We start from the raw sequence: 21,957 nt of genomic DNA, 5'->3' as shown, positions 1-21,957 counted from the left end.
GACAGGAGCGGTCCCCAGTGGGGGGGGGGCCCAGAGATGTCCCATGGGAGGAGACCAGGGATGTCCTGGGGATGTTCTGGGGGATACTGGGACATACTGGGAGCTACTGGGGCATACTGGGAGGGTCCCTGGGGACACAGGAGGGGGTGACACTGCTCCTGGGGGGGGGACAGGAGCGGACCCCAGTGGGGGGGGGGGCCGGAGATGTCCCATGGGACGAGATCAGGGATGTCCTGGGGATGTTCTGGGGGATACTGGGACGTACTGGGAGCTACTGGGGCATACTGGGAGGGTCCCTGGGGACACAGGAAGGGGTGACACCGCTCCTGGGGGGGGGACAGGAGCAGTCCCTGGGGGGGAGGGGGGGGGCCGGAGATGTCCCATGGGAGGAGACCAGGGATGTCCTGGGGATGTTCTGGGGGATACTGGGACGTACTGGGTGCTACTGGGACGTACTGGGAGGGTCCCTAGGGACACAGGAGGGGGTGACACTGCTCCTGGGGGGGGGACAGGAGCGGTCCCCAGTGGGGGGGGGGGCCCAGAGATGTCCCATGGGAGGAGACCAGGGATGTCCTGGGGATGTTCTGGGGGATACTGGGACATACTGGGAGCTACTGGGGCATACTGGGAGGGTCCCTGGGGACACAGGAGGGGGTGACACTGCTCCTGGGGGGGGACAGGAGCGGACCCCAGTGGGGGGGGGGGGGGGCCGGAGATGTCCCATGGGAGGAGACCAGGGATGTCCTGGGGATGTTCTGGGGGATACTGGGACATACTGGGTGCTACTGGGACGTACTGGGAGGGTCCCTGGGGACACAGGAGGGGGTGACACTGCTCCTGGGGGGGGGACAGGAGCGGTCCCCAGTGGGGGGGGGGCCCAGAGATGTCCCATGGGAGGAGACCAGGGATGTCCTGGGGATGTTCTGGGGGATACTGGGACATACTGGGAGCTACTGGGACGTACTGGGAGCTACTGGGACGTACTGGGAGGGTCCCTGGGGACACAGGAGGGGGCGACACTGCTCCGGGGGGGGGACAGGAGCGGTCCCCAGTGGGGGGGGGGGCCCAGAGATGTCCCATGGGAAGAGACCAGGGATGCCGCTGGGGTTACTGGGACATACTGGGATGTACTGGGAGGGCCCGCAGGGGTATGACGTCACCCACCGCGTGTCAGAGAACTCCAAGCTGATGACGTTGAGGACTCGGTCGCGGCGGGCTCCCCCCAAATAAGCGACGAAATCCCCCAGCCGCATCCTGCAGTCGGCTTGCCTCCCCACGTCGATGACGTCGATCACCTTCTCCGCCCCTATAGATCCCCCCCCCCCCCGCCAAAAGCCCCTATAGAAAACTCCCGGGGGGGGGGGGGGACACACCCCAAACCCCCCCCTGAACCCCTAAACGCACCTACGTAATGCTCCACGTCCCGGGGGGTGAAGGTCGGGGGGGGTAAAGTCATTCCCAACCCTTCTTTACGGGCCACCAAGATGGGGACGCTGAAGGTCTTCTCCTCCAGGTACTCCACCGTCAGCTGGGCTCCGCTCGGGCGCAGCAGCACCTCGTCGGCGCTACGGGGACGTATAGAGGGACGTATGGAGCCCCTATAGGCCCCCCCCGCCCCACCCCGCGGTGTTCCTGCCGCCTCCTATAGATCCTACGAGGGCTTTAAGGGGCAGCTGGAGATGTTTGGGGAGCTCCTGCAAGAGCTTTGCAGGGTCCTTGTGCTGGTTCAATGAGCGCTGCAGCTCCTATAGATCCCATAATGGCCTTATAGGCTTTCTATAGGGTGCTCTAATGGGTAACACAGTCCATAAGGGTCTATAGGTGCTTTAAGGGGCAGCTGGAGATGTTTGGGGAGCTCCTGGAGCTCCTGCAAGGGCTTCGTAGGGCTCTTGTGGGGGCTCAATGAGCGCTGCAGCTCCTATAGATCCCATAATGGCCTTATAGGCTTTCTATAGGGTGCCCTAACGGGTAACGCAGTCCATAAGGGTCTATAAGATCCCATAAGGGTCTATAAGGGGCAGCTGGAGATGTTTGGGGAGCTCCTGCAAGGGCTTCGGAGGGTCCTTGTGGGGGCTCAATGAGCGCTGCAGCTCCTATAGATCCTATAATGGCCTTATAGGCTTCCTATAGGGTGCCCTAACGGGTAATGCAGTCCATAACGGTCTATAGGTGCTTTAAGGGGCAGCTGGAGATGTTTGGGGAGCTCCTGCAAGGGCTTTGCAGGGTCCTTGTGCTGATTCAACGAGCGCTGCAGCTCCTATAGATCCCATAATGGCTTTATAGGCTTTCTATAGGGTGCCCTAATGGGTAACGCAGTCCATAAGGGTCTATAAGATCCCATAAGGGTCTATAAGGGGCAGCTGGAGATGTTTGGGGAGCTCCTGCAAGGGCTTCGGAGGGCTCTTGTGGGGGCTCAATGAGCGCTGCAGCTCCTATAGATCCCATAATGGCCTTATAGGCTTTCTATAGGGTGCCCTAACGGGTAACGCAGTCCATAAGGGTCTATAAGATCCCATAAGGGTCTATAAGATCCTATAAGGGCTTTAAGGGGCAGCTGGAGATGTTTGGGGAGCTCCTGCAAGGGCTTCGGAGGGCTCTTGTGGGGGCTCAATGAGCGCTGCAGCTCCTATAGATCCCATAATGGCCTTATAGGCTTTCTATAGGGTGCCCTAACGGGTAACGCAGTCCATAAGGGTCTATAAGATCCCATAAGGGTCTATAAGATCCTATAAGGGCTTTAAGGGGCAGCTGGAGATGTTTGGGGAGCTCCTGCAAGGGCTTCGGAGGGCTCTTGTGGGGGCTCAATGAGCGCTGCAGCTCCTATAGATCCTATAATGGCCTTATAGGCTTTCTATAGGGTGCCCTAACGGGTAATGCAGTCCATAACGGTCTATAGGTGCTTTAAGGGGCAGCTGGAGATGTTTGGGGAGCTCCTGCAAGGGCTTCGCAGGGTCCTTGTGCTGATTCAACGAGCGCTGCAGCTCCTATAGATCCCATAATGGCCTTATAGGCTTCCTATAGGGTGCTCTAATGGGTAACGCAGTCCATAAGGGTCTATAAGATCCTGTAAGGGTCTATAAGATCCCATAAGGGCTTTAAGGGGCAGCTGGAGATGTTTGGGGAGCTCCTGCAAGGGCTTCGGAGGGCTCTTGTGGGGGCTCAATGAGCGCTGCAGCTCCTATAGATCCCATAATGGCCTTATAGGCTTTCTATAGGGTGCCCTAACGGGTAATGCAGTCCATAACGGTCTATAGGTGCTTTAAGGGGCAGCTGGAGATGTTTGGGGAGCTCCTGCAAGGGCTTTGCAGGGTCCTTGTGCTGATTCAACGAGCGCTGCAGCTCCTATAGATCCCATAATGGCTTTATAGGCTTTCTATAGGGTGCCCTAATGGGTAACGCAGTCCATAAGGGTCTATAAGATCCCATAAGGGTCTATAAGGGGCAGCTGGAGATGTTTGGGGAGCTCCTGCAAGGGCTTCGTAGGGCTCTTGTGGGGGCTCAATGAGCGCTGCAGCTCCTATAGATCCCATAATGACCTTATAGGCTTCCTATAGGGTGCTCTAATGGGTAACGCAGTCCATAAGGGTCTATAAGATCCTGTAAGGGTCTATAAGATCCCATAAGGGCTTTAAGGGGCAGCTGGAGATGTTTGGGGAGCTCCTGCAAGGGCTTCGTAGGGCTCTTGTGGGGGCTCAATGAGCGCTGCAGCTCCTATAGATCCCATAATGGCTTTATAGGCTTCCTATAGGGTGCTCTAACGGGTAACGCAGTCCATAAGGGTCTATAGGCGCTTTAAGGGGCAGCTGGAGATGTTTGGGGAGCTCCTGTAAAGGGTTTGTAGGGTTCTTGTGCTGCTTTAGTTAGCATTGCAGCTCCTATAGATCCCATAATAGCTTTATAGAGTTCCTATATGGTACCTCAATGGAGCATGCAGCTGCTATACCACCCTAGCAGGCTGTACAGCCCCTATAGAACTTTATTAAGGCCCCTATAGGACTTTAATAGGGCCCCCATAGGGCCCTAATACCCATACAGCCCCTATAGCGCTCTCATAGCCCCTACAGCTCCTATAGCACCATACAAAGACCCCTATGGCGCCCTAATAAACTATATGGCCCTTATAGAGCTCCTATATGGTTCCCATAGCGCCCCATGAGAGCATGCAGCCCTTATAAGGCTCTCAGGGACCGTAAAGCCCCTATATGGTCCCTATAGAGCCTCCTTAGCACCCTAAGAAGCCGTACGGCCCCTATAGCCCCCCAAGAGACCCTATAGCACCTATAGGAAAGGGAGACACCACCCCGTAACGCTGCCCCCCATAGGGACCAACCCTAAACCCACGTGCCGCCTCTAAGGAGCGGAGACGTGATAGGGCTCCCCGAGGGCTCCTATAGCGGCCATAGGAGCTATATATACGTCTCTATACGTCCCCTCACCTGGGGAAGGTGCGGCCCCGTAGCTCCCGGACGAACTGGGCGCTGCCGGTGCGGACGGGGCGACCCGGCTCCACCTCCGGAGGCTTCGGGGGACCCCGGCGGCGCTTCACTGCAGGAGAAGGGGGGGGCCGGGCACGTATGGATCCATATGGACCCGGTCCCGTATGGATCCATATGGACCCGGGTCCATAAAGCCCCGCTATGGCCGGGGATGGGGGAACCAGCCCAGCCCCACTCCCATACGATCCCCTATGGCTGGCGATGGGGGAACCAGCCCCGGTCCCATATGGTCCTATATGGCCCCAGCCCCATATGGCCCCATAAGGCCAGGGATGGGGGAACCAGCCCTAGTCCCATATGGATCCTGGTCCCATATGGATCCCATATGGCTCGGGAGGGGGGAAACAGCTTTGGTCCCATATGGCCCCAGCCCAGACCTGGTTCTATATGGCCCTATAGGGCTCTATAAGACACAGACCTGGCCCTATAGGGCTCTTTAAGGCCCAGACTTGGCCCTATAGGACCCAGACTTGGCCCTATAGGGCTCTTTAAGGCCCAGACCTCGTCCTATAGGATCTACACCTGGTCCTATTGGGTTCTATAAGACACAGACCTGGCCCTATAAGGCTCTATAAGGCCTAGACCTGGCCCTATAGGATCCACACCTGGTCCTATCGGGCTCTTTAATGCCCAGACCTGGCCCTATAGGGCTCTTTAAGGCCCAGACCTGGCCCTATAGGATCCACACCTGGTCCTGTAGGGCTCTTTAAGGCCCAGACCTGGTCCTATAGGGCTCTATAAGGCCCAGCCCTGGCCCTACAGGACTCAGCCCTGGCCCTATAGGGCTCTATAAGGCCCAGACCTGGGTCTATATGGCCCTATAGGGCCCAGATCTGGTCCCACAGGGGGAAACCAGCCCAGGCAGACCCCCCCGAGCCCCTCCCCATACGTCCCCCTCCCCATACGTCGTGTCCCCCCCCCCCACGCGCCCCCGGTCCCGTATGGCCCTATAGGGGACTCACTGACGGAGGGGCCGTGCAGCACCTCGCACTTGGGGCAGTGGTAGAGGTCGATCTCGGCCGCCGCCTCCTCCTCCACCCCCACGCAGCTGCGGGGGACCCTCACCTCAGGCCTCCCAGTACCTCCCAGTGCCTCCCAGTAACCCCTAGTAACCCCCCCAGTACCTCCCAGTAACCCCCTGTGCCCTCCCAGTAACCCCTCTTACACCCCAGGCCCCAGAACCTCAGCCACAGAGGTCCTGACGCACATCCCAGTTACTCCCAGTTTGCCCAGCGCCCCCCAGTAACCCCCCCACTACCTCCCAGTAACCCCCCCACTACCTCCCAGTAACCCCCTGTACCCTCCCAGTACCTCCCAGTAACCCCCAGTTCACCCCAGGCCCCAGAACCCCAGCCACAGAGGTCCTGATGCACCTCCCAGTTACTCCCAGTCCTTCCCAGTGCCCCCCAGTACACCTCCAGGCCCCAGAACGCCAGGCACAGCTGTCCCTCTGTGCCCCCCAGTACCTCCCAGTGTCTCCCAGTCACCCCCAGTCACCTCCCAGTCCCCCCTCCTCACCCCCATCTTCCCCAGAACGCCTGCAGCTGCCTCCCAGTCTCTCCCAGTGCCTCCCAGTCCCCCCTCCTCGCACCCCAGTCCTCCCAGTCCCCCCTTCTCACCCCCCAGTCCATCCCAGTAGTCTCCCAGTGCCCCCTCCTTGCCCTCCAGTCCCTCCCAGTAGCCTCCCAGTGCCCCCTCCTCACCCCTCAGTCCTCCCCGGCTGCCACCAGTCCCTCCCAGTACATCCCAGTTCCCTGCCAGTACATCCCAGTTCCCTCCCAGTAGCCCCTTCGTTCCCCCTCCTCACCCCTCAATCCTCCCCAGCTGCCACCAGTCCCTCCCAGTCCCCTCCCAGTGCCCCCCAGTCCCTCCCAGTCCCCCCTCCTCACCCCTCAGTCCTCCCCAGCTGCCCCCAGTCCCTCCCAGTCCATCCCAGTAGCCTCCCGGTCCCCCCTCCTTACCCCCCAGTCCATCCCAGTAGCCTCCCAGTGCCCCCTCCTCTCACCCCAGTCCCTCCCAGTAGACTCCCAGTGCCCCCTAGTCGCCCCTCCTCACCCCTCAATCCTCCCCAGCTGCCCCCAGTCCCTCCCAGTCCATCCCAGTCGCCTCCCAGTGCCCCCCAGTCCCTCCCAGTAGCCTCCCAGTGCCCCCTCCTCACCCCTCAGTCCTCCCCAGTGCCCCCCAGTCCCTCCCAGTAGCCTCCCAGTGCCCCCTCCTCACCCCTCAGTCCTCCCCAGCTGCCCCCAGTCCCTCCCAGTCCATCCCAGTAGCCTCCCAGTGCCCCCTAGTCCCTCCCAGTAGCCTCCCAGTCCCCCCTCCTCACCCCTCAGTCCTCCCCAGCTGCCCCCAGTCCCTTCCCAGTCCATCCCAGTAGCCTCCCAGTGCCCCCCAGTCCCTGCCAGTACTCTCCCAGTCCCCCCTCCTCACCCCTCAGTCCTCCCCAGCTGCCACCAGTCCCTCCCAATCCATTCCAGTAGCCTCCCAGTGCCCCCAGTGGCCCCTCCTCTCACCCCAGTCCCTCCCAGTCCATCCCAGTAGCCTCCCAGTCCCCCCTCCTCACCCCTCAGTCCTCCCCAGCTGCCACCAGTCCCTCCCAGTCCATCCCAGTAGCCTCCCAGCTGCCCCCAGTCCCTCCCAGTAGCCTCCCAGTCCCCCCTCCTCACCCCTCAGTCCTCCCCAGCTGCCCCCAGTCCCTCCCAGTCCATCCCAGTAGCCTCCCGGTCCCCCCTCCTTACCCCCCAGTCCATCCCAGTAGCCTCCCAGTGCCCCCTCCCCTCACCCCAGTCCCTCCCAGTAGACTCCCAGTGCACCCTAGTCGCCCCTCCTCACCCCTCAATCCTCCCCAGCTGCCCCCAGTCCCTCCCAGTACATCCCAGTCCCCTCCCAGTGCCCCCCAGTCCCTCCCAGTAGCCCCCTAGTCCCCCCTCCTCACCCCTCAGTCCTCCCCAGCTGCCCCTAGTCCCTTCCCAGTCCATCCCAGTAGCCTCCCAGTGCCCCTCAGTCCCTCCCAGTAGCCTCCCAGTCCCCCCTCCTCACCCCTCAGTCCTCCCCAGCTGCCCCCAGTCCCTTCCCAGTCCATCCCAGTAGCCTCCCAGTCCCTCCCAGTACTCTCCCAGTCCCCCCTCCTCACCCCTCAAAGTCCTCCTCAGCTGCCCCCAGTCCCTCCCAGTCCATCCCAGTAGCCTCCCAGTGCCCCCTCCTCTCACCCCAGTCCCTCCCAGTCCATCCCAGTAGCCCCCTAGTCCCCCCTCCTCACCCCTCAGTCCTCCCCAGCTGCCCCCAGTCCCTCCCAGTCCATCCCAGTAGCCTCCCAGTGCCCCCTCCTCTCACCCCAGTCCCTCCCAGTCCATCCCAGTAGCCCCCTAGTCCCCCCTCCTCACCCCTCAGTCCTCCCCAGCTGCCCCCAGTCCCTCCCAGTCCATCCCAGTAGCCTCCCAGCTGCCCCCACAGTCCCTCCCAGTAGCCTCCCAGTCCCCCCTCCTCACCCCTCAGTCCTCCCCAGCTGCCCCCAGTCCCTCCCAGTCCATCCCAGTCCCCTCCCAGTGCCCCCCAGTCCCTCCCAGTCGCCTCCCAGTCCCCCCTCCTCACCCCTCAGTCCTCCCCAGCTGCCCCCAGTCCCTCCCAGTCCATCCCAGTAGCCTCCCGGTCCCCCCTCCTCACCCCCCAGTCCCTCCCAGTCCCTCCCAGTGCCCCCCAGTCCCTCCCAGTAGCCCACCTGCCGTGGAACCAGTCCTGGCAGCCGTCGCACTCGATCATGAAGCGGGTGACGTCGTAGGGCAGCCGGCACAGGCAGTATACGGGCACCGAGGCCATGGCCCCCCCCCCCGCCCCTATAGGGACCTGCCCCTATAGAACCCCCCCCACGCCCCTATAGACCCCCCCAACCCCGTCCCCCAGCCCGGGACATCCGCCCCGCTGCCCTATAGATCCCTATACCCCCCCTTTTCCCACCCACCCCCCCCTATAGAACACCCTCTGTCGGCTTTTCTATAGGTGACCCCCTATAAGAACCCCCCCCCTATAGCCACCCACCCCCCTTTAAGGCTTCCCTATATGCTCCCCACTCTGGGGGGGGGGGGGCGGCAGCTGAGCCTTTCTATAGGGACTAAGCAGACACAACACCCCCCCTACACAAATCTATAGGAGCCTCCACGGGCCTATAGGGTGTCCTCAGATCTATAGGGCCCTGGGCTCCCCTAAAAAATGCCTATAGGGCCTCCCCAGCTCTATAGGACCCTGGGCTCCCCTCAGAAGGGCCTATAGGGTCTTGGGCCACCCCTCCAGAAGGTCCTATAGGGTCTCCCCTGCTGCTATAGGGCCCTGGGATCCCCCCAGAAGGGCCTATAGGGTCTCCCCAGCTCTATAGGGCCCTGGGACACCCCCAAAAGAGCCTATAGGGCCCTGGGACACCCCCAAACGGGCCTATAGGGTCTCCCCAGCTCTATAAGTCCCTGGGACCCCCCCCAAGCGCCTATAGGTCCCTACCCCCCGCTAAAAAGGGGCCTATAGGGCCCCAGGCCCCCGCCAAGCACCTACAGGGCCCCGGGCTCCCCTCCAAGGGCCTATAGGGCCCCAGCTCCCCCCTCCCCGGGCTCTATAGGGTCCTATACCCCCCCCAAAGGCCTATAGGGCCCCGGTCGCTCTCCTCCTTGAGGCCTACAGGGCCGCGGGCTCGCCGCGAGGCCTACGCCTCCCCTACCGCTACCTCCCGACTAGGCCGCAGGCCCCAGCGGCCAGGCCTGAGGCCTCTCCCGGCCGCTCCACCGCCACCTCCCGGTTACCGCCGCCCGTTCCCGGCCAGGCCCCGGTGCCGCCGCCGCCGCCGCGGCTCCTGCCCGGCTCCGGTCGCCCGATAAAGTTTTATTCAAACGCGGAAACGGGGAGGGAGAGGGCGGGGCCGAGGCGCCATTTTGACCGCGCCGCGCCGCCATCTTGAGGAGGTCGCGCCCTTCCCAAGATGGCGGCGACGGCGCCCTTCCCGCCTCCCTATAGGCGGGGCGGGAGGGCGCCATCTTGAGGAGGGCGCCGCCATCTTGGGCGTGGCAGCGCGGCCGCCATCTTGGGAGTGGCGCCCACCAACCACGCTTTTATTTCTCTGGTTTTAAATCTTTTTTCGCACTTTATCACAATTTCCCACCGTAAATTAAAAGCCCCTCCCCCTTCCCTCCAGAACCCGAACACCCGGGAATTCACCCCAAAAACCTCGCTGGCTGGTGAAGAGGTGAGGTAGATGGGTGGAAAACGCAAAGAAATGACCCAAAAATGGGCTGGGGGAGGGGGGAGGGGCAACGTGAGGGGAGGGGCAGTCGCACCAGTACGACCAGTACGGGGGGGGTGGTCACCAGTATCACCAGTATCACCAGTATGGCCTGTTCCCCCCCGCCATGGCTGCGTTAAGGGGAATCTCAGGCCTGCAGGGAAGGCTTGGGGTGAAATGTGGTGGTTTTGGGGCTCCTGGTGGTTTTTGGGGGCAAAAACAGGGATTTTGGATCAAATGAGAGGGCGAGAAAGGGGTTGGGGTTCAACCGACAGCATTTTGGGGTGAAACGAGGCCATTTTGGGGCTAAAAATTGGGGTTATCTCATGGGGCGGGGGCAAAAAGGGCGCTAGGCCCCCAAAAGGGGTTTTGGGGTAAAATGAGGTGATTTTGGGGCCAAAAAAGGGGTTCACCTCAGGGGAAGGGGGTTTTGGGGTGAAATGAGGTGATTTGGGGGCCAAAAAGTGGGGTCACCTCACAGGGGGGGCAAAAAAAGGGAGTTTTGGGGTGAAATCAGGTGATTTGGGGGCCAAAAAGTGGGGTCGCCTCATGGGGGGGGAGAATGAGGGAAGGCCCGAAAAAGGGATTTTGAGGTAAAATGAGGTGATTTTGGGGCCAAAAAGGGGGGTTACCTTATGGGGGTGAAAAAAGGGGGGTTTGGGGGTGAAACGAGGTGATTTTGGGGTGGAAAATTGGGGTCACTTCATGGGGAGGGGGTAAAAATGGAGGGAGGCCCAAACAAGGGGGTTTTGGGGTGAAATAAGGCCGAAAAGGGGATTCACCCCATGGGGAGGGGAAAAACAGGGGTTTTGGGGTAAAATGAGGTGATTTTAGGGCTGAAAAGTGGGGTCACTTCATGGGGGGGGCAAAAAAAGGGAGTTTTGAGGTGAAATGAGGAGATTTTGGGGCCGAAAATTGGGGTCACCTCATGGGAAGGGCAGGCCCCAAAAAAAGTGGGTTTTGAGGTGAAATGAGGTGATTTTGGGGCTGAAAAAATGGGGTTACCTCACGGGGGGGGGGCAAAAAGGGAGGGGAAGACCCCAAAAGGGTTTTTTTGGGGCAAAACAAGGCAATTTGGGGGCTAAAAATTGGGGGTCACCTCACAGGTGAGGGGGAAAAAGGGCGATAGGCCCAAAAATGGGGTTTTGGGGTAAAATGAGGCAATTTTGGGGCCGAAAATTGGGGTCATCCCCATGGGGGGGGCCAGGCCCCCCCAAAAAAGGGGGATTTTGGGGTGAAATGAGGTGATTTTGGGGTGGAAAATTGGGGTCACATCATGGGAAGGGGGGTAAAAATGTGGGAAGGCCCCAAAAAGGAGGTTTTAGGTAAAAAGAGGCAATTTTGGGGCCGAATTTGGGGTCACCCTATCAAGGGGGTCAGACCCCTCAAAAAGGAGGTTTTTGGGTGAGCCAAGGCGATTTTGGGGGTGAAAATTGGGGTTCAGCCCATGGGGAGGCAAAAAAAGGGGGGGTTGGGGCAAAATGAGGCGATTTTGGGGGTGAAAATTGGGGTTTACCACATGGAAAGGCAAAAAAAGGGGGGTTTTTGAGGCAAAAATGAGGCGATTTTGGGGGTGGAAATTGGGGTTTACCACATGGAAAGGCAAAAAAAGGGGGGTTTTGAGGCAAAATGAGGCGATTTTGGGGGTGAAAATTGGGGTTTACCCCACGGAAAGGCAAAAAAAAAGGTGGGTTTGAGGCAAAATGAGGCGATTTGGGGGTGAAAATTGGGGTTTACCCCACGGAAAGGCAAAAAAAGGGGGTTTTGAGGCAAAATGAGGCGATTTGGGGGGTGAAAATTGGGGTTTACCACACGGAAGGGCAAAAAAAGGGAGGTTTTGAGGCAAAATGAGGCGATTTGGGGGATGAAAATTGGGGTTTACCACACGAAGGGCAAAAAAAAAGGTTTTTTTGCGGCAAAATGAGGCGATTTTGGGGGTGAAAATTGGGGTTTACCACACGGAAAGGCAAAAAAAAGGGGGGTTTTGAGGCAAAATGAGGCGATTTTGGGGGTGAAAATTGGGGTGTACCACACAGAAAGGCAAAAAAAAGGGGGTTTGAGGCAAAATGAGGCGATTTTGGGGGTGAAAATTGGGGTTTACCCCACGGAAAGGCAAAAAAGAGGGTTTTGAGGCAAAATGAGGCGATTTTGGGGGGTGAAAATTGGGGTTTACCACACGGAAAGGCAAAAAAAAAGGGTTTTTTGAGGCAAAATGAGGCGATTTTGGGGGTGAAAATTGGGGTTTACCACACGGAAAGGTAAAAAAAGAGGGTTTTGAGGCAAAATGAGGCGATTTTGGGGGTGAAAATTGGGGTTTACCCCACGGAAAGGCAAAAAAAAGGGGGTTTGAGGCAAAATGAGGCGATTTTGGGGGTGAAAATTGGGGTTTACCCCACGGAAAGGCAAAAAAAGAGGGTTTTGAGGCAAAATGAGGCGATTTTGGGGGTGAAAATTGGGGTTTACCACACGGAAAGGCAAAAAAAAGGGTTTTTTTGAGGCAAAATGAGGCGATTTTGGGGGTGAAAATTGGGGTTTACCACACGGAAAGGCAAAAAAAAGGGGGGTTTTGAGGCAAAATGAGGCGATTTTGGGGGTGAAAATTGGGGTGTACCACACGGAAAGGCAAAAAAAAGGGGGTTTGAGGCAAAATGAGGCGATTTGGGGGTGAAAATTGGGGTTTACCCCACGGAAAGGCAAAAAAAGAGGGTTTTGAGGCAAAATGAGGCGATTTTGGGGGTGAAAATTGGGGTTTACCCCACGGAAAGGCAAAAAAAGAGGGTTTTGAGGCAAAATGAGGCGATTTTGGGGGTGAAAATTGGGGTTTACCCCACGGAAAGGCAAAAAAAGAGGGTTTTTTGAGGCAAAATGAGGTGATTTTGGGCGTGAAAATTGGGTTTTAACCCATGGGGGGGCAAAAAAAAGGGGAGGTTGGAGGCAAAATGGGGCAATTTTGGGGCCGAAAATTGGGGTCACCTCATGGGGGGGGGGGTGAAAAAGGTAGGAAGGTGCAAAAAAAGGGTTTTTTTGGGGTGAAAAGAGGCGATTTGGGGGCTGAAAATGAGGGATTTCCCGGGGGGGGGGCAAAAAAGGGGGGTTTTGGGGCAAAACAAGGTGATTTTGGGGCGAAAAATTGGGGTCACCCCATGGAAGTGGCAAAAGGGGGGGGCCCCCACCCAAAAATAGTGGGTGTTTTTTTGGGGTGAAAGGAGGGGATTTGGGGAGGGCAGCGGTTTCAGGGTACCGGGGGGGGCCCCCCCCTCCCTCACCCCCCGGTGGGAGGGGGCAACCCCCCCCATGGGGGGTGTTTTTTGGGGGGGTCCCCCCCATTTTGGGGGGGCGACGCGAGCGCCGCGGCGGGTGGCCACCCACGACGAGGTCCCCTGTGGGATTTTTGGGGGGAGAAAAGGGATATTTAGGTATTGGGGACCCCCCCCAGCACCCCAAAAAGGGGGTGTAGGGTTTGTGTCCCCCCCCAGCACCCCAAAAAGGGGGTGCAGGGGTGTCCCCCACCCCGGGGACCCCCCAATTTTACCTGGGCTCGGGCCGTATCCTGCACCCACTCGTCCACCAGCCGGTGCAGGTCGTCGGTGAAAAGCCCCTTTTTTTGGGGGGCCGGGGGGGGGTTTTGGGGGGGCTGGGGGGTTTGGGGGGGGCTGTAGGTGGGGAGGAGGGGGGGGTTGGTGGAGGGGAGCACCCCAAAACCCCTCTGGAGCCCAAAATTTCCTCCCAGAGCACCCCAAAACCCCTGGATCCCCAAAAAAACGGGGCAACCCAATGCTCCCCCCCCGCCCCGCACCCCAAAATTCTTCCCCAGATCATGGAGCACGCCAAAAACCCCTCTATGCACCCCAAACCCTCTATGTACCCCAAAAACCCCCCTCCCCAGCCCATGGGGCACCCCAAAACCCCTCCCGGCACCCCAAACCCCCCCTTATTCCCCCCAAAACATCCCCCTGTACCCCAAAACCCCCCTCCACAGCCCATGGAGCACCCCAAAAACCCCCCGTTACACCCCAAAACATCCCCCTGTACCCCAAAAACCCCCTCCCCAGCCCATGGGGCACCCCAAAAAACACCCATTACACCCCAAAACATCCCCCTGTACCCCAAAACCCCCCTCCCCAGAGCATGGAGCACCCCAAAACCCCTCCTTGGACCCCAAAACCCTTCCCTGCACCCCAAAACCCCCTCCCCAGCCCATGGGGCACCCCAAAAAAACACCCATTACACCCCAAAACCCCCCTTATTCCCCCAAAACATCCCCCTGTACCCCAAAACGCCCCTCCCCAGAGCATGGAGCACCCCAAAACCCCTCCTTGGACCCCAAAACCCTTCCCTTCACCCCAAAACCGCCCTCCCCAGCCCGTGGGGCACCCCAAAAAACACCCATAACACCCCAAAACATCCCCCTGTACCCCCAAAACCCCCCTCCCCAGAGCATGGAGCACCCCAAAACCCCTCCTGCACCCCAAAACCCATCTCCCCAGAGCATGGGGCACCCCAAAAACCCCCATTACACCCCAAACCCCCCCCTTATTCCCCCAAAACATCCCCCTGTTCCCCAAAACGCCCCTCCCCAGAGCCTGGAGCACCCCAAAACCCCTTCTTGCACCCCAAAATCCTTCCCTTCACCCCAAAACCGCCCTCCCCAGCCCATGGGGCACCCCAAAAAACACCCATTACACCCCAAAAACCCCCACCCCCAGCGCATGGAGCACCCCAAAACCCCTCCTGCACCCCAAAACCCTTCCCTTCACCCCAAAACCCCCTCCCCAGCCCATGGGGCACCCCAAATCCCCCCCTTGAGCCCCCAAACCCCCCTTATTCCCCCAAAACATCCCCCCTGTACCCCAAAAACCCCCCTCCCCAGCCCATGGAGCACCCCAAAAACGCCCCATTACACCCCAAAACATCCCCCTGCACTCCAAAACCCCCCTCCCCAGCCCATGGGGCACCCCAAAACCCCTCCTGGCACCCCAAACCCCCTTTATTCCCCCAAAACATCCCCCCTGTATCCCAAAAAGCCCTCCCCAGCCCATGGGGCACCCCAAAAAACACCCATTACACCCCAAAACATCCCCCTGTACCCCAAAACCCCCCTCCCCAGAGCATGGATCACCCCAAAAACCCCTCCTGCACCCCAAAACCCATCTCCCCAGCCCATGGGGCACCCCAAAAACCCCCATTACACCCCAAAACCCCCCTTATTCCCCCAAAACATCCCCCTGTACCCCAAAACGCCCCTCCCCAGAGCATGGAGCACCCCAAAACCCCCCCTTGCACCCGAAAACCCCCCTTATTCCGCCAAAACATCCCCCCTGTACCCAAAAACCCCCTCCCCAGCCCATGGGGCACCCCAAAACCCCCCATTACACCCCAAAACATCCCCCTGTACCCCAAAACCCCCCTCCCCAGCCCATGGGGCACCCCAAAACCCCTTCCCTTCACCCCAAACCTGTCACGGCCGCACCCCGTCCCCGTCCTCGCCCCTTGGCACCGCGAAGCCGTCGGGGGGATCCCCCGGGCCAATGATGTGGGGGGTCCCCCGTAATCCCCCGGGGGGGATCCCCCAAATTTGGGGGGATCCCCCCGAGCTTCTTTTAGGGCGCGGAGACGCCCGTGCAGCTCCCGCAGCTCCTCGTCCTGCTGCGCCCGGAGCGTCACCACCTCCTGGATGTGCCTATGGGAATGGGGGGGTTAGGGGGGTCCCCCCCAATATTTTGGGGGGGCTCCCCAATATTTGGGGTACCCCCCCCCCTCCCCCCAAAACTTACTTTTCCCGCAGCCTTCGCAGTTCCACCCGTAAATCCTCGTCTTCGGGGTCCGTCTCCCCGTCGCTGCTCATGGGGGACGACGGGGATCCGGGGGGGGCGGGGGGGGGCTCCGGGGGGATGGGGGGGTCCCCCCACCCCCCCACTTTCACTTTCCGAACTGGGGTCCCCCCAATCGCCTTCGGTTTCGGGGGGGTCGCTCGATTCGGGGTTCGAGAGCGGCTGGGGGGGGGGGGTATAGGGGTGATAGGAGCTGGGGGGGGTGGATTTGGGGGGGGGGGGCTGGGGTAGTTTTGGGGGTCCCGGGGGCAGTTTGGGGGTCCCTGGGGTAATTTGGGGGTCTCTGGGGTAAATTGGGGGGTCCCCGGGGAGGTTTTGGGGTCCCTGGGGCAGTTTGGGGGTCCCTGGGGTAATTTGGGTGTCCCGGGGGCAGTTTGGGGGTCCCTGGGGTAATTTGGGGGTCTCTGGGGTAAATTGGGGGGTCCCCGGGGAGGTTTTGGGGTCCCTGGGGCAGTTTGGGGGTCCCTGGGGTAATTTGGGGGTCCCTGGGGCAGTTTGGGGTCCCTGGGGACAATCTTGGGGTCCCTGGGGAGGTTTTGGGGTCCCTGGGGCAGTTTGGGGGTCCCTGGGGCAGTTTGGGGGGGTCCCAGGGGCAATTTTGGGGTTCTCCCCCCCCCCGGGCCCCCCCAAACACCCACCTGGCCACTGCCCCGCCGGGGGGGGGGCCCCGCCATCCTCCGCCTCCCCTGCGGGACGTATAGGGGGGACGTATAAGGGGTACGTATAGGGGTACGTATAGGGGGGACGTATAGGGGGGACATATAGGGGTACGTATAGGGGTACGTATAGGGGGGACGTATAGGGGGGACGTATAAGGGGTACGTATAGGGGTACGTATAGGGGGGACATATAGGGGGGACATATAGGGGTACGTATAGGGGGGACGTAGGGGGGTACATATGGGGGGACATATAGGGGGGACGTAGGGGGGATGTATAGGGGGTGCGTATCGGGGTGCATATAGGGGGGACGTATGGGGGGACGTATAGGGGGTGTCTGTGTGGGGAGGGGTACAGATGGGTGCAGGCACTTATGGAAGTACGTAGGGAGGGACATATGGGGAGACGTCTATAGGGGAGGTGCGTACGGGGGCATGTATGGCCACGAATATATAGGGGGGTATACGAGCACGTATATGTGGTGGTATATATATGAACATGTATAAGATGACGCTATGGAGGTATATACAGGTAGGGGTACGCGTTGGCTTATATATAGGGTCATATATGACAAGTGTAGGCAAGGAGGAGCAAATATGAGGGGTTATATATGGTGCGTATATACAGGGAACCGCCTATAGGGAGGCTCTACGGAGTGCCGTATATAGGAGGAACTATAGAGTTGAAGATCTATACGTGGACAGAGCACTATTACAAGATGGGTACATACAGCTGGGAGCATGCATATGGTTATATAGGGGACTATGTAGACGAATAAGCCTATATAAACAGTGATACATACGGCGTTATATACGAAGCTATAGGTAGGCAGATGTATATACAGGGAGGGGTACGTATGAGGGGTATACGTGGGGCGTATGTACAGGGAGGGGTATACGTGGAGGCTCTATGGAGCAGTGTATATGGAGAAGAACGTATATGGGATTATATATGGGGCTGTATGTGGGAAATTATATATATGGTGTATATATGAGGATGTATACGGGGGTGTATACAGGGAGGGGTATGTAAGGGGGCTCTATGGAGCAGTATATATGGAGAAGAGCACGTATGGGGTTATATGTGGAGCTATATGTGGGAAGAAATATATATAGCAGTATATATAGGGGTGTCTATGGAGAATATATACAGGGAGGAGTATATGTGGAGGCTCTATGGAGCAGTATATATGGAGAAGAGCGTATGTGGGGTTATATATGGGGCTATACGTGGGAAGCGATATATATAGGGGTATATATGGGGATATACATGGGGGATGTATACAGGGAGGGGTACGTAAGGAGGCTCTATGGAGCAGTATATATGGAGAAGAGCGTATATGGGGGTTACATATGGAGCTTTATGTGAGAAGCGATATATATAGGGGTATGTATGGGGGTATATATGGGGGATGTATACAGGGAGGGGTACGTAAGGGGGCTCTATGGAGCAGTATATATGGAGAAGAGCGTATACGGGGGTTACATATGGAGCTTTATATAAGAAGCGATATATATAGGAGTATGTATGGGGGTATATATGGGGGATGTATACAGGGAGGGGTGCGTAAGGGGGCTCTGTGGAGCAGCATATATGCAGAAAAGCATATACGGGGTTATATATGGGGCTATATGTGGGAAGTGACATATATAGGGGTATGTATGGGGGTATATATGGGGGACGTATACAGGGAGGGGTACGTAAGGGGGCTCTATGGAGCAGTATATATGGAGAAGCGTATAGATGGGGAGGGGTATAGATGGGGGGACATGAGGGGGTAGAGATGGGGGTATAGGAAGGGGTATGGATGGGGGTACCTATATGGGGGTATAGGAAGGGGTATGGATGGGGGTACCTATATGGGGGTACATATGGAGAGGGGCATGAGTGGGGGTGTAAATGGGGGTATGGGGGGGGGGCTATAAATGGGGGGGCAATTATAAATCGGGGGTATAAATATAGGGGAATAAATATAGGGTATTGACGGGGGCTATAAATGGGGGGGCTAAAAATGGGGGTGACAAATGGGGGGGGTGACAAATGGGGGGTGAGAAACGGGGGGTGACAAACGGGGGGGGTGAGGAGGGGGGGGCGGCCCCCCGTACCTGGGCGGGGGGCTCCCCCCGGGGCGGGGGGGCGGCTGCCGCAGGCGCCGGGCCCAGCTTTTGATCCTGCGGCCCCAGCTCTTCCTGCCGACCGGGTTCTTCAGGCGGGGGCAAGTAAAGCCCAGGGCGAAATAGCCCCCCCCGGCGGCGGGGGGGCCGGCCCGCGGGCCTCTCCGGGGGCGCCTCCTGCGGAAACGGGGTGCTGAGGCGGCCGCCGGAGCGGGGGGGGGGGGCGGGGGGGGGGATGGGGAAGGTCGTCGGGGGGCTCTGAGGGACAGCGAGGGCTTGGGGGCTGAGGGACACCAAGGTCTTGGGGGTTGGGGACGGTCATCGATGGTCCTTGAGGGACATCGAGGTCCTGGGGGTTGGGGACGGTCATCGATGGTCCTTGAGGGACATCGAGGTCCTGGGGGTTGAGGGACACCAAGGTTTTGGGGTTGGGGACGGTCATCGATGGTCCTTGAGGGACACCAAGGTCCTGGGGGTTGAGGGACACCAAGGTCTTGGGGGTTGGGGACGGTCATCGATGGTCCTTGAGGGACACCAAGGTCTTGGGGGTTGGGGACGGTCATCAATGGTCCTTGAGGGACACCAAGGTCCTGGGGGTTGAGGGACATCGAGGTTTTGGGGTTTGAGGGACACCAAGGTCCTGGGGTTTGCGGTTTGAGGGACACCAAGGGCTTGGGGGTTGAGGGACACCAAGATCTCGAGGTTGGGGACAGTCATTGATGGTCCTTGAGGGACATCGAGGTCCTGGGGTTGGGCAAGGTCATCGATGGTCCTTGAGGGACATCGAGGTTTTGGGGTTGGGGACGGTCATTGATGGTCTTTGAGGGACACCAAGGTCCTGGGGGTTGAGGGACACCAAGGTCTTGGGGTTGGACAAGGTCATTGATGGTCTTTGAGGGACACCAAGGTCCTGGGGTTTGTGGTTTGAGGGACACCAAGGTCTTGGGGTTTGAGGGACACCAAGATCTCGAGGTTGGGGATGGTCATCGATGGTCCTTGAGGGACATCGAGGTCCTGGGGTTGGGCAAGGTCATCGATGGTCCTTGAGGGACATCGAGGTTTTGGGGTTGGGGACAGTCATCGATGGTCCTTGAGGGACACCAAGGTCCTGGGGGTTGAGGGACACCAAGGTCTTGGGGTTGGACAAGGTCATTGATGGTCTTTGAGGGACACCAAGGTCTTGGGGGTTGAGGGACACCAAGGTCTTGGGGTTGAACAAGGTCATTGATGGTCTTTGAGGGACACCAAGGTCTTGGGGGTTGAGGGACACCAAGATCTCGAGGTTGGGGACGGTCATCGCTGGTCTTTGAGGGACACCAAGGTCCTGGGGTTTGGGGTTTGAGGGACACCAAGGTCTTGGGCTTGGGGACGGTCATCGCTGGTCTTTGAGGGACACCAAGGTCCTGGGGTTTGGGGACAATGGTCTCCAGTCCTTGGGGGCCACCAAAATCTCGGAGTTGTGGATGGTCGTCTCTGGTCTCTGAGGGACACCAAGGTCTTGGGGTTTGAGGGACACCAAGGTCGGGGGTTTGGGGCCCGTCATCGATGGTCCTTGGGGGACGTCCAGGTCGCAGGGGGTTGGGGACAATCACCTCTGGTCCCGTGGGTGCGTCCTGCTCCCAAGCTCCGGTGACGATTGTCCCCTGTCCCTGGGGGACAGCCGGGTCTCGGTGTCCAGGGACGATGGTCTCTGATCCTTGGTGGACGTCAACCTCTTGAGGTTTGGGGACAATCGCGTCCGGTTGCCCAGGTCCGTCCTGCTCCCAAGCGCCGGTGACGATTGTCCCCTGTCCCTGGGGGACACCAAGCTCATGGGCTTTGGGGACAACCATCTCCTCTCCTTGGGGGACACCCAGGTCATGGGGCTTGGGGACAATCGTCTCCGGTCCCCCAGGTCCGTCCTGCTCCAACGCTCCAGCGATGACCACCTCTGGTCCTCGAGGGCCACCAGGCTCTTGGGGACCGGTGGCAACCGTCCCTAGTCCTTGAGGGCCACCAGGCTCTTGGGGTCCGGTGGCAACCACCCCTGGTCCTTGAGGGCCACCAGGCTCTTGGGGACCGGTGGCAACCACCCCTGGTCCTTGAGGGCCACCAGGCTCTTGGGGACTGGTGGCAACCGTCCCTAGTCCTTGAGGGCCACCAGGCTCTTGGGGACCGGTGGCAACCACCTCTGGTCCTCGAGGGCCACCAGGCTCTTGGGGACCGGTGGCAACCACCCCTGGTCCTTGAGGGCCACCAGGCTCTTGGGGTCCGGTGACAACCATCTCTGGTCCTTGAGGGCCACCAGGCTCTTGGGGTCCGGTGGCAACCATCGCTGGTCCTTGAGGGCCACCAGGCTCTTGGGGACCAGTGGCAACCATCTCTGGTCCTTGAGGGCCACCAGGTTCTTGGGGTCTGGTGGCAACCACCCCTGGTCCTCGAGGGCCACCAGGTTCTTGGGGTCCAGTGGCAACCATCTCTGGTCCCCGAGGGCCACCAGGTTCTTGGGGTCCGGTGGCAACCATCGCTGGTCCTTGAGGGCCACCAGGCTCTTGGGGACTGGTGGCAACCACCCCTGGTCCTTGAGGGCCACCAGGCTCTTGGGGTCCAGTGGCAACCATCTCTGGTCCCCCGAGGGCCACCAGGTTCTTGGGGTCCGGTGGCAACCATCGCTGGTCCTTGAGGGCCACCAGGTTCTTGGGGTCCGGTGACAACCACCCCTGGTCCTCGAGGGCCACCAGGCTCTTGGGGTCTGGTGACAACCACCCCTGGTCCTCGAGGGCCACCAGGCTCTTGGGGTCCGGTGGCAACCATCTCTGGTCCTTGAGGGCCACCAGGCTCTTGGGGTCCGGTGACAACCATCCCTGGTCCTCGAGGGCCACCAGGTTCTTGGGGTCCGGTGGCAACCATCGCTGGTCCTTGAGGGCCACCAGGCTCTTGGGGTCCGGTGGCAACCATCTCTGGTCCTCGAGGGCCACCAGGCTCTTGGGGTCCGGTGACAACCATCCCTGGTCCTCGAGGGCCACCAGGTTCTTGGGGTCCGGTGGCAACCATCGCTGGTCCTTGAGGGCCACCAGGCTCTTGGGGTCCGGTGGCAACCATCTCTGGTCCTTGAGGGCCACCAGGCTCTTGGGGTCCGGTGGCAACCACCCCTGGTCCTCGAGGGCCACCAACATCTGGGGCCACGTCCGCCTCGTCCCCCCGGGATGTCCCCGAGGGTCGCCGGTTTGGCCGGGGGGTCCCCCGGGACCTGCGAGGAGGTGACACCCCCAATCCGTGGAGGTCACGGGGAGGGGTGGGGGGGAGGGGGCCCCCGGCGGGGTGTCCCCCCTCCCCCCGCCGCGCCCCATGTCCCCTCTCTGGGGCCACCCACCACCGGCGGCTTCCCGGTTCCTGATGGTCTGGTTGATGCAAAACTTCCAGCGGCCGACGGGGGACGATTGGGGGGCACCTTCTGCTGGGGGGGGGGGAGGGTGCTCAGGGTGGGGGTGGGGAGCTGACCCCACCCCCCGCCCTCCCCTCCCCCGCTACTCACCCCCGCCGCCGCCCTGCTCGGGAGGTGCCACCTGCGAGGAGACAAATTGGGGGGGGGGGGGGGGTCAATGGGGGGAGGGGGGGGTC

The 21,957-nt window shown here is 59.9% G+C and overlaps 2 protein-coding genes across 2 annotated transcripts in view; one reads left to right on the top strand and one right to left on the bottom strand.

Moving 5' to 3' along the window:
- LOC309601370 (histone lysine demethylase PHF8-like) overlaps window positions 1-8,331 on the bottom strand; it is a gene marked incomplete at its 3' end in the record, with an annotated part of 9,035 nt that extends 704 nt beyond the window's left edge. The window contains exons 1-5 of the mRNA XM_082334327.1: window positions 8,212-8,331; window positions 5,459-5,544; window positions 4,437-4,545; window positions 1,405-1,565; window positions 1,122-1,306 (exon numbers count right to left, since the gene is read on the bottom strand). Coding sequence (XP_082190453.1) covers window positions 1,122-1,306; window positions 1,405-1,565; window positions 4,437-4,545; window positions 5,459-5,544; window positions 8,212-8,309 — 639 coding nt within the window. The 5' untranslated portion in view covers window positions 8,310-8,331. The remainder of the gene's footprint in view (window positions 1-1,121; window positions 1,307-1,404; window positions 1,566-4,436; window positions 4,546-5,458; window positions 5,545-8,211) is intronic.
- Window positions 8,332-21,542: 13,211 nt separating this feature from the next.
- PLP2 (proteolipid protein 2) overlaps window positions 21,543-21,957 on the top strand; it is a gene marked incomplete at its 5' end in the record, with an annotated part of 4,307 nt that continues 3,892 nt past the window's right edge. Inside the window, one exon of the mRNA XM_082334326.1 lies at window positions 21,543-21,596. Within this exon, the coding sequence (XP_082190452.1) occupies window positions 21,543-21,596 (54 nt within the window). The remainder of the gene's footprint in view (window positions 21,597-21,957) is intronic.

The sequence above is a fragment of the Platalea leucorodia genome (assembly GCF_965183815.1).
Source record: "Platalea leucorodia genome assembly, chromosome: 33".
NCBI lineage: Eukaryota > Metazoa > Chordata > Aves > Pelecaniformes > Threskiornithidae > Platalea > Platalea leucorodia.
This window is presented reverse-complemented; position numbering and strand designations above follow the sequence as displayed.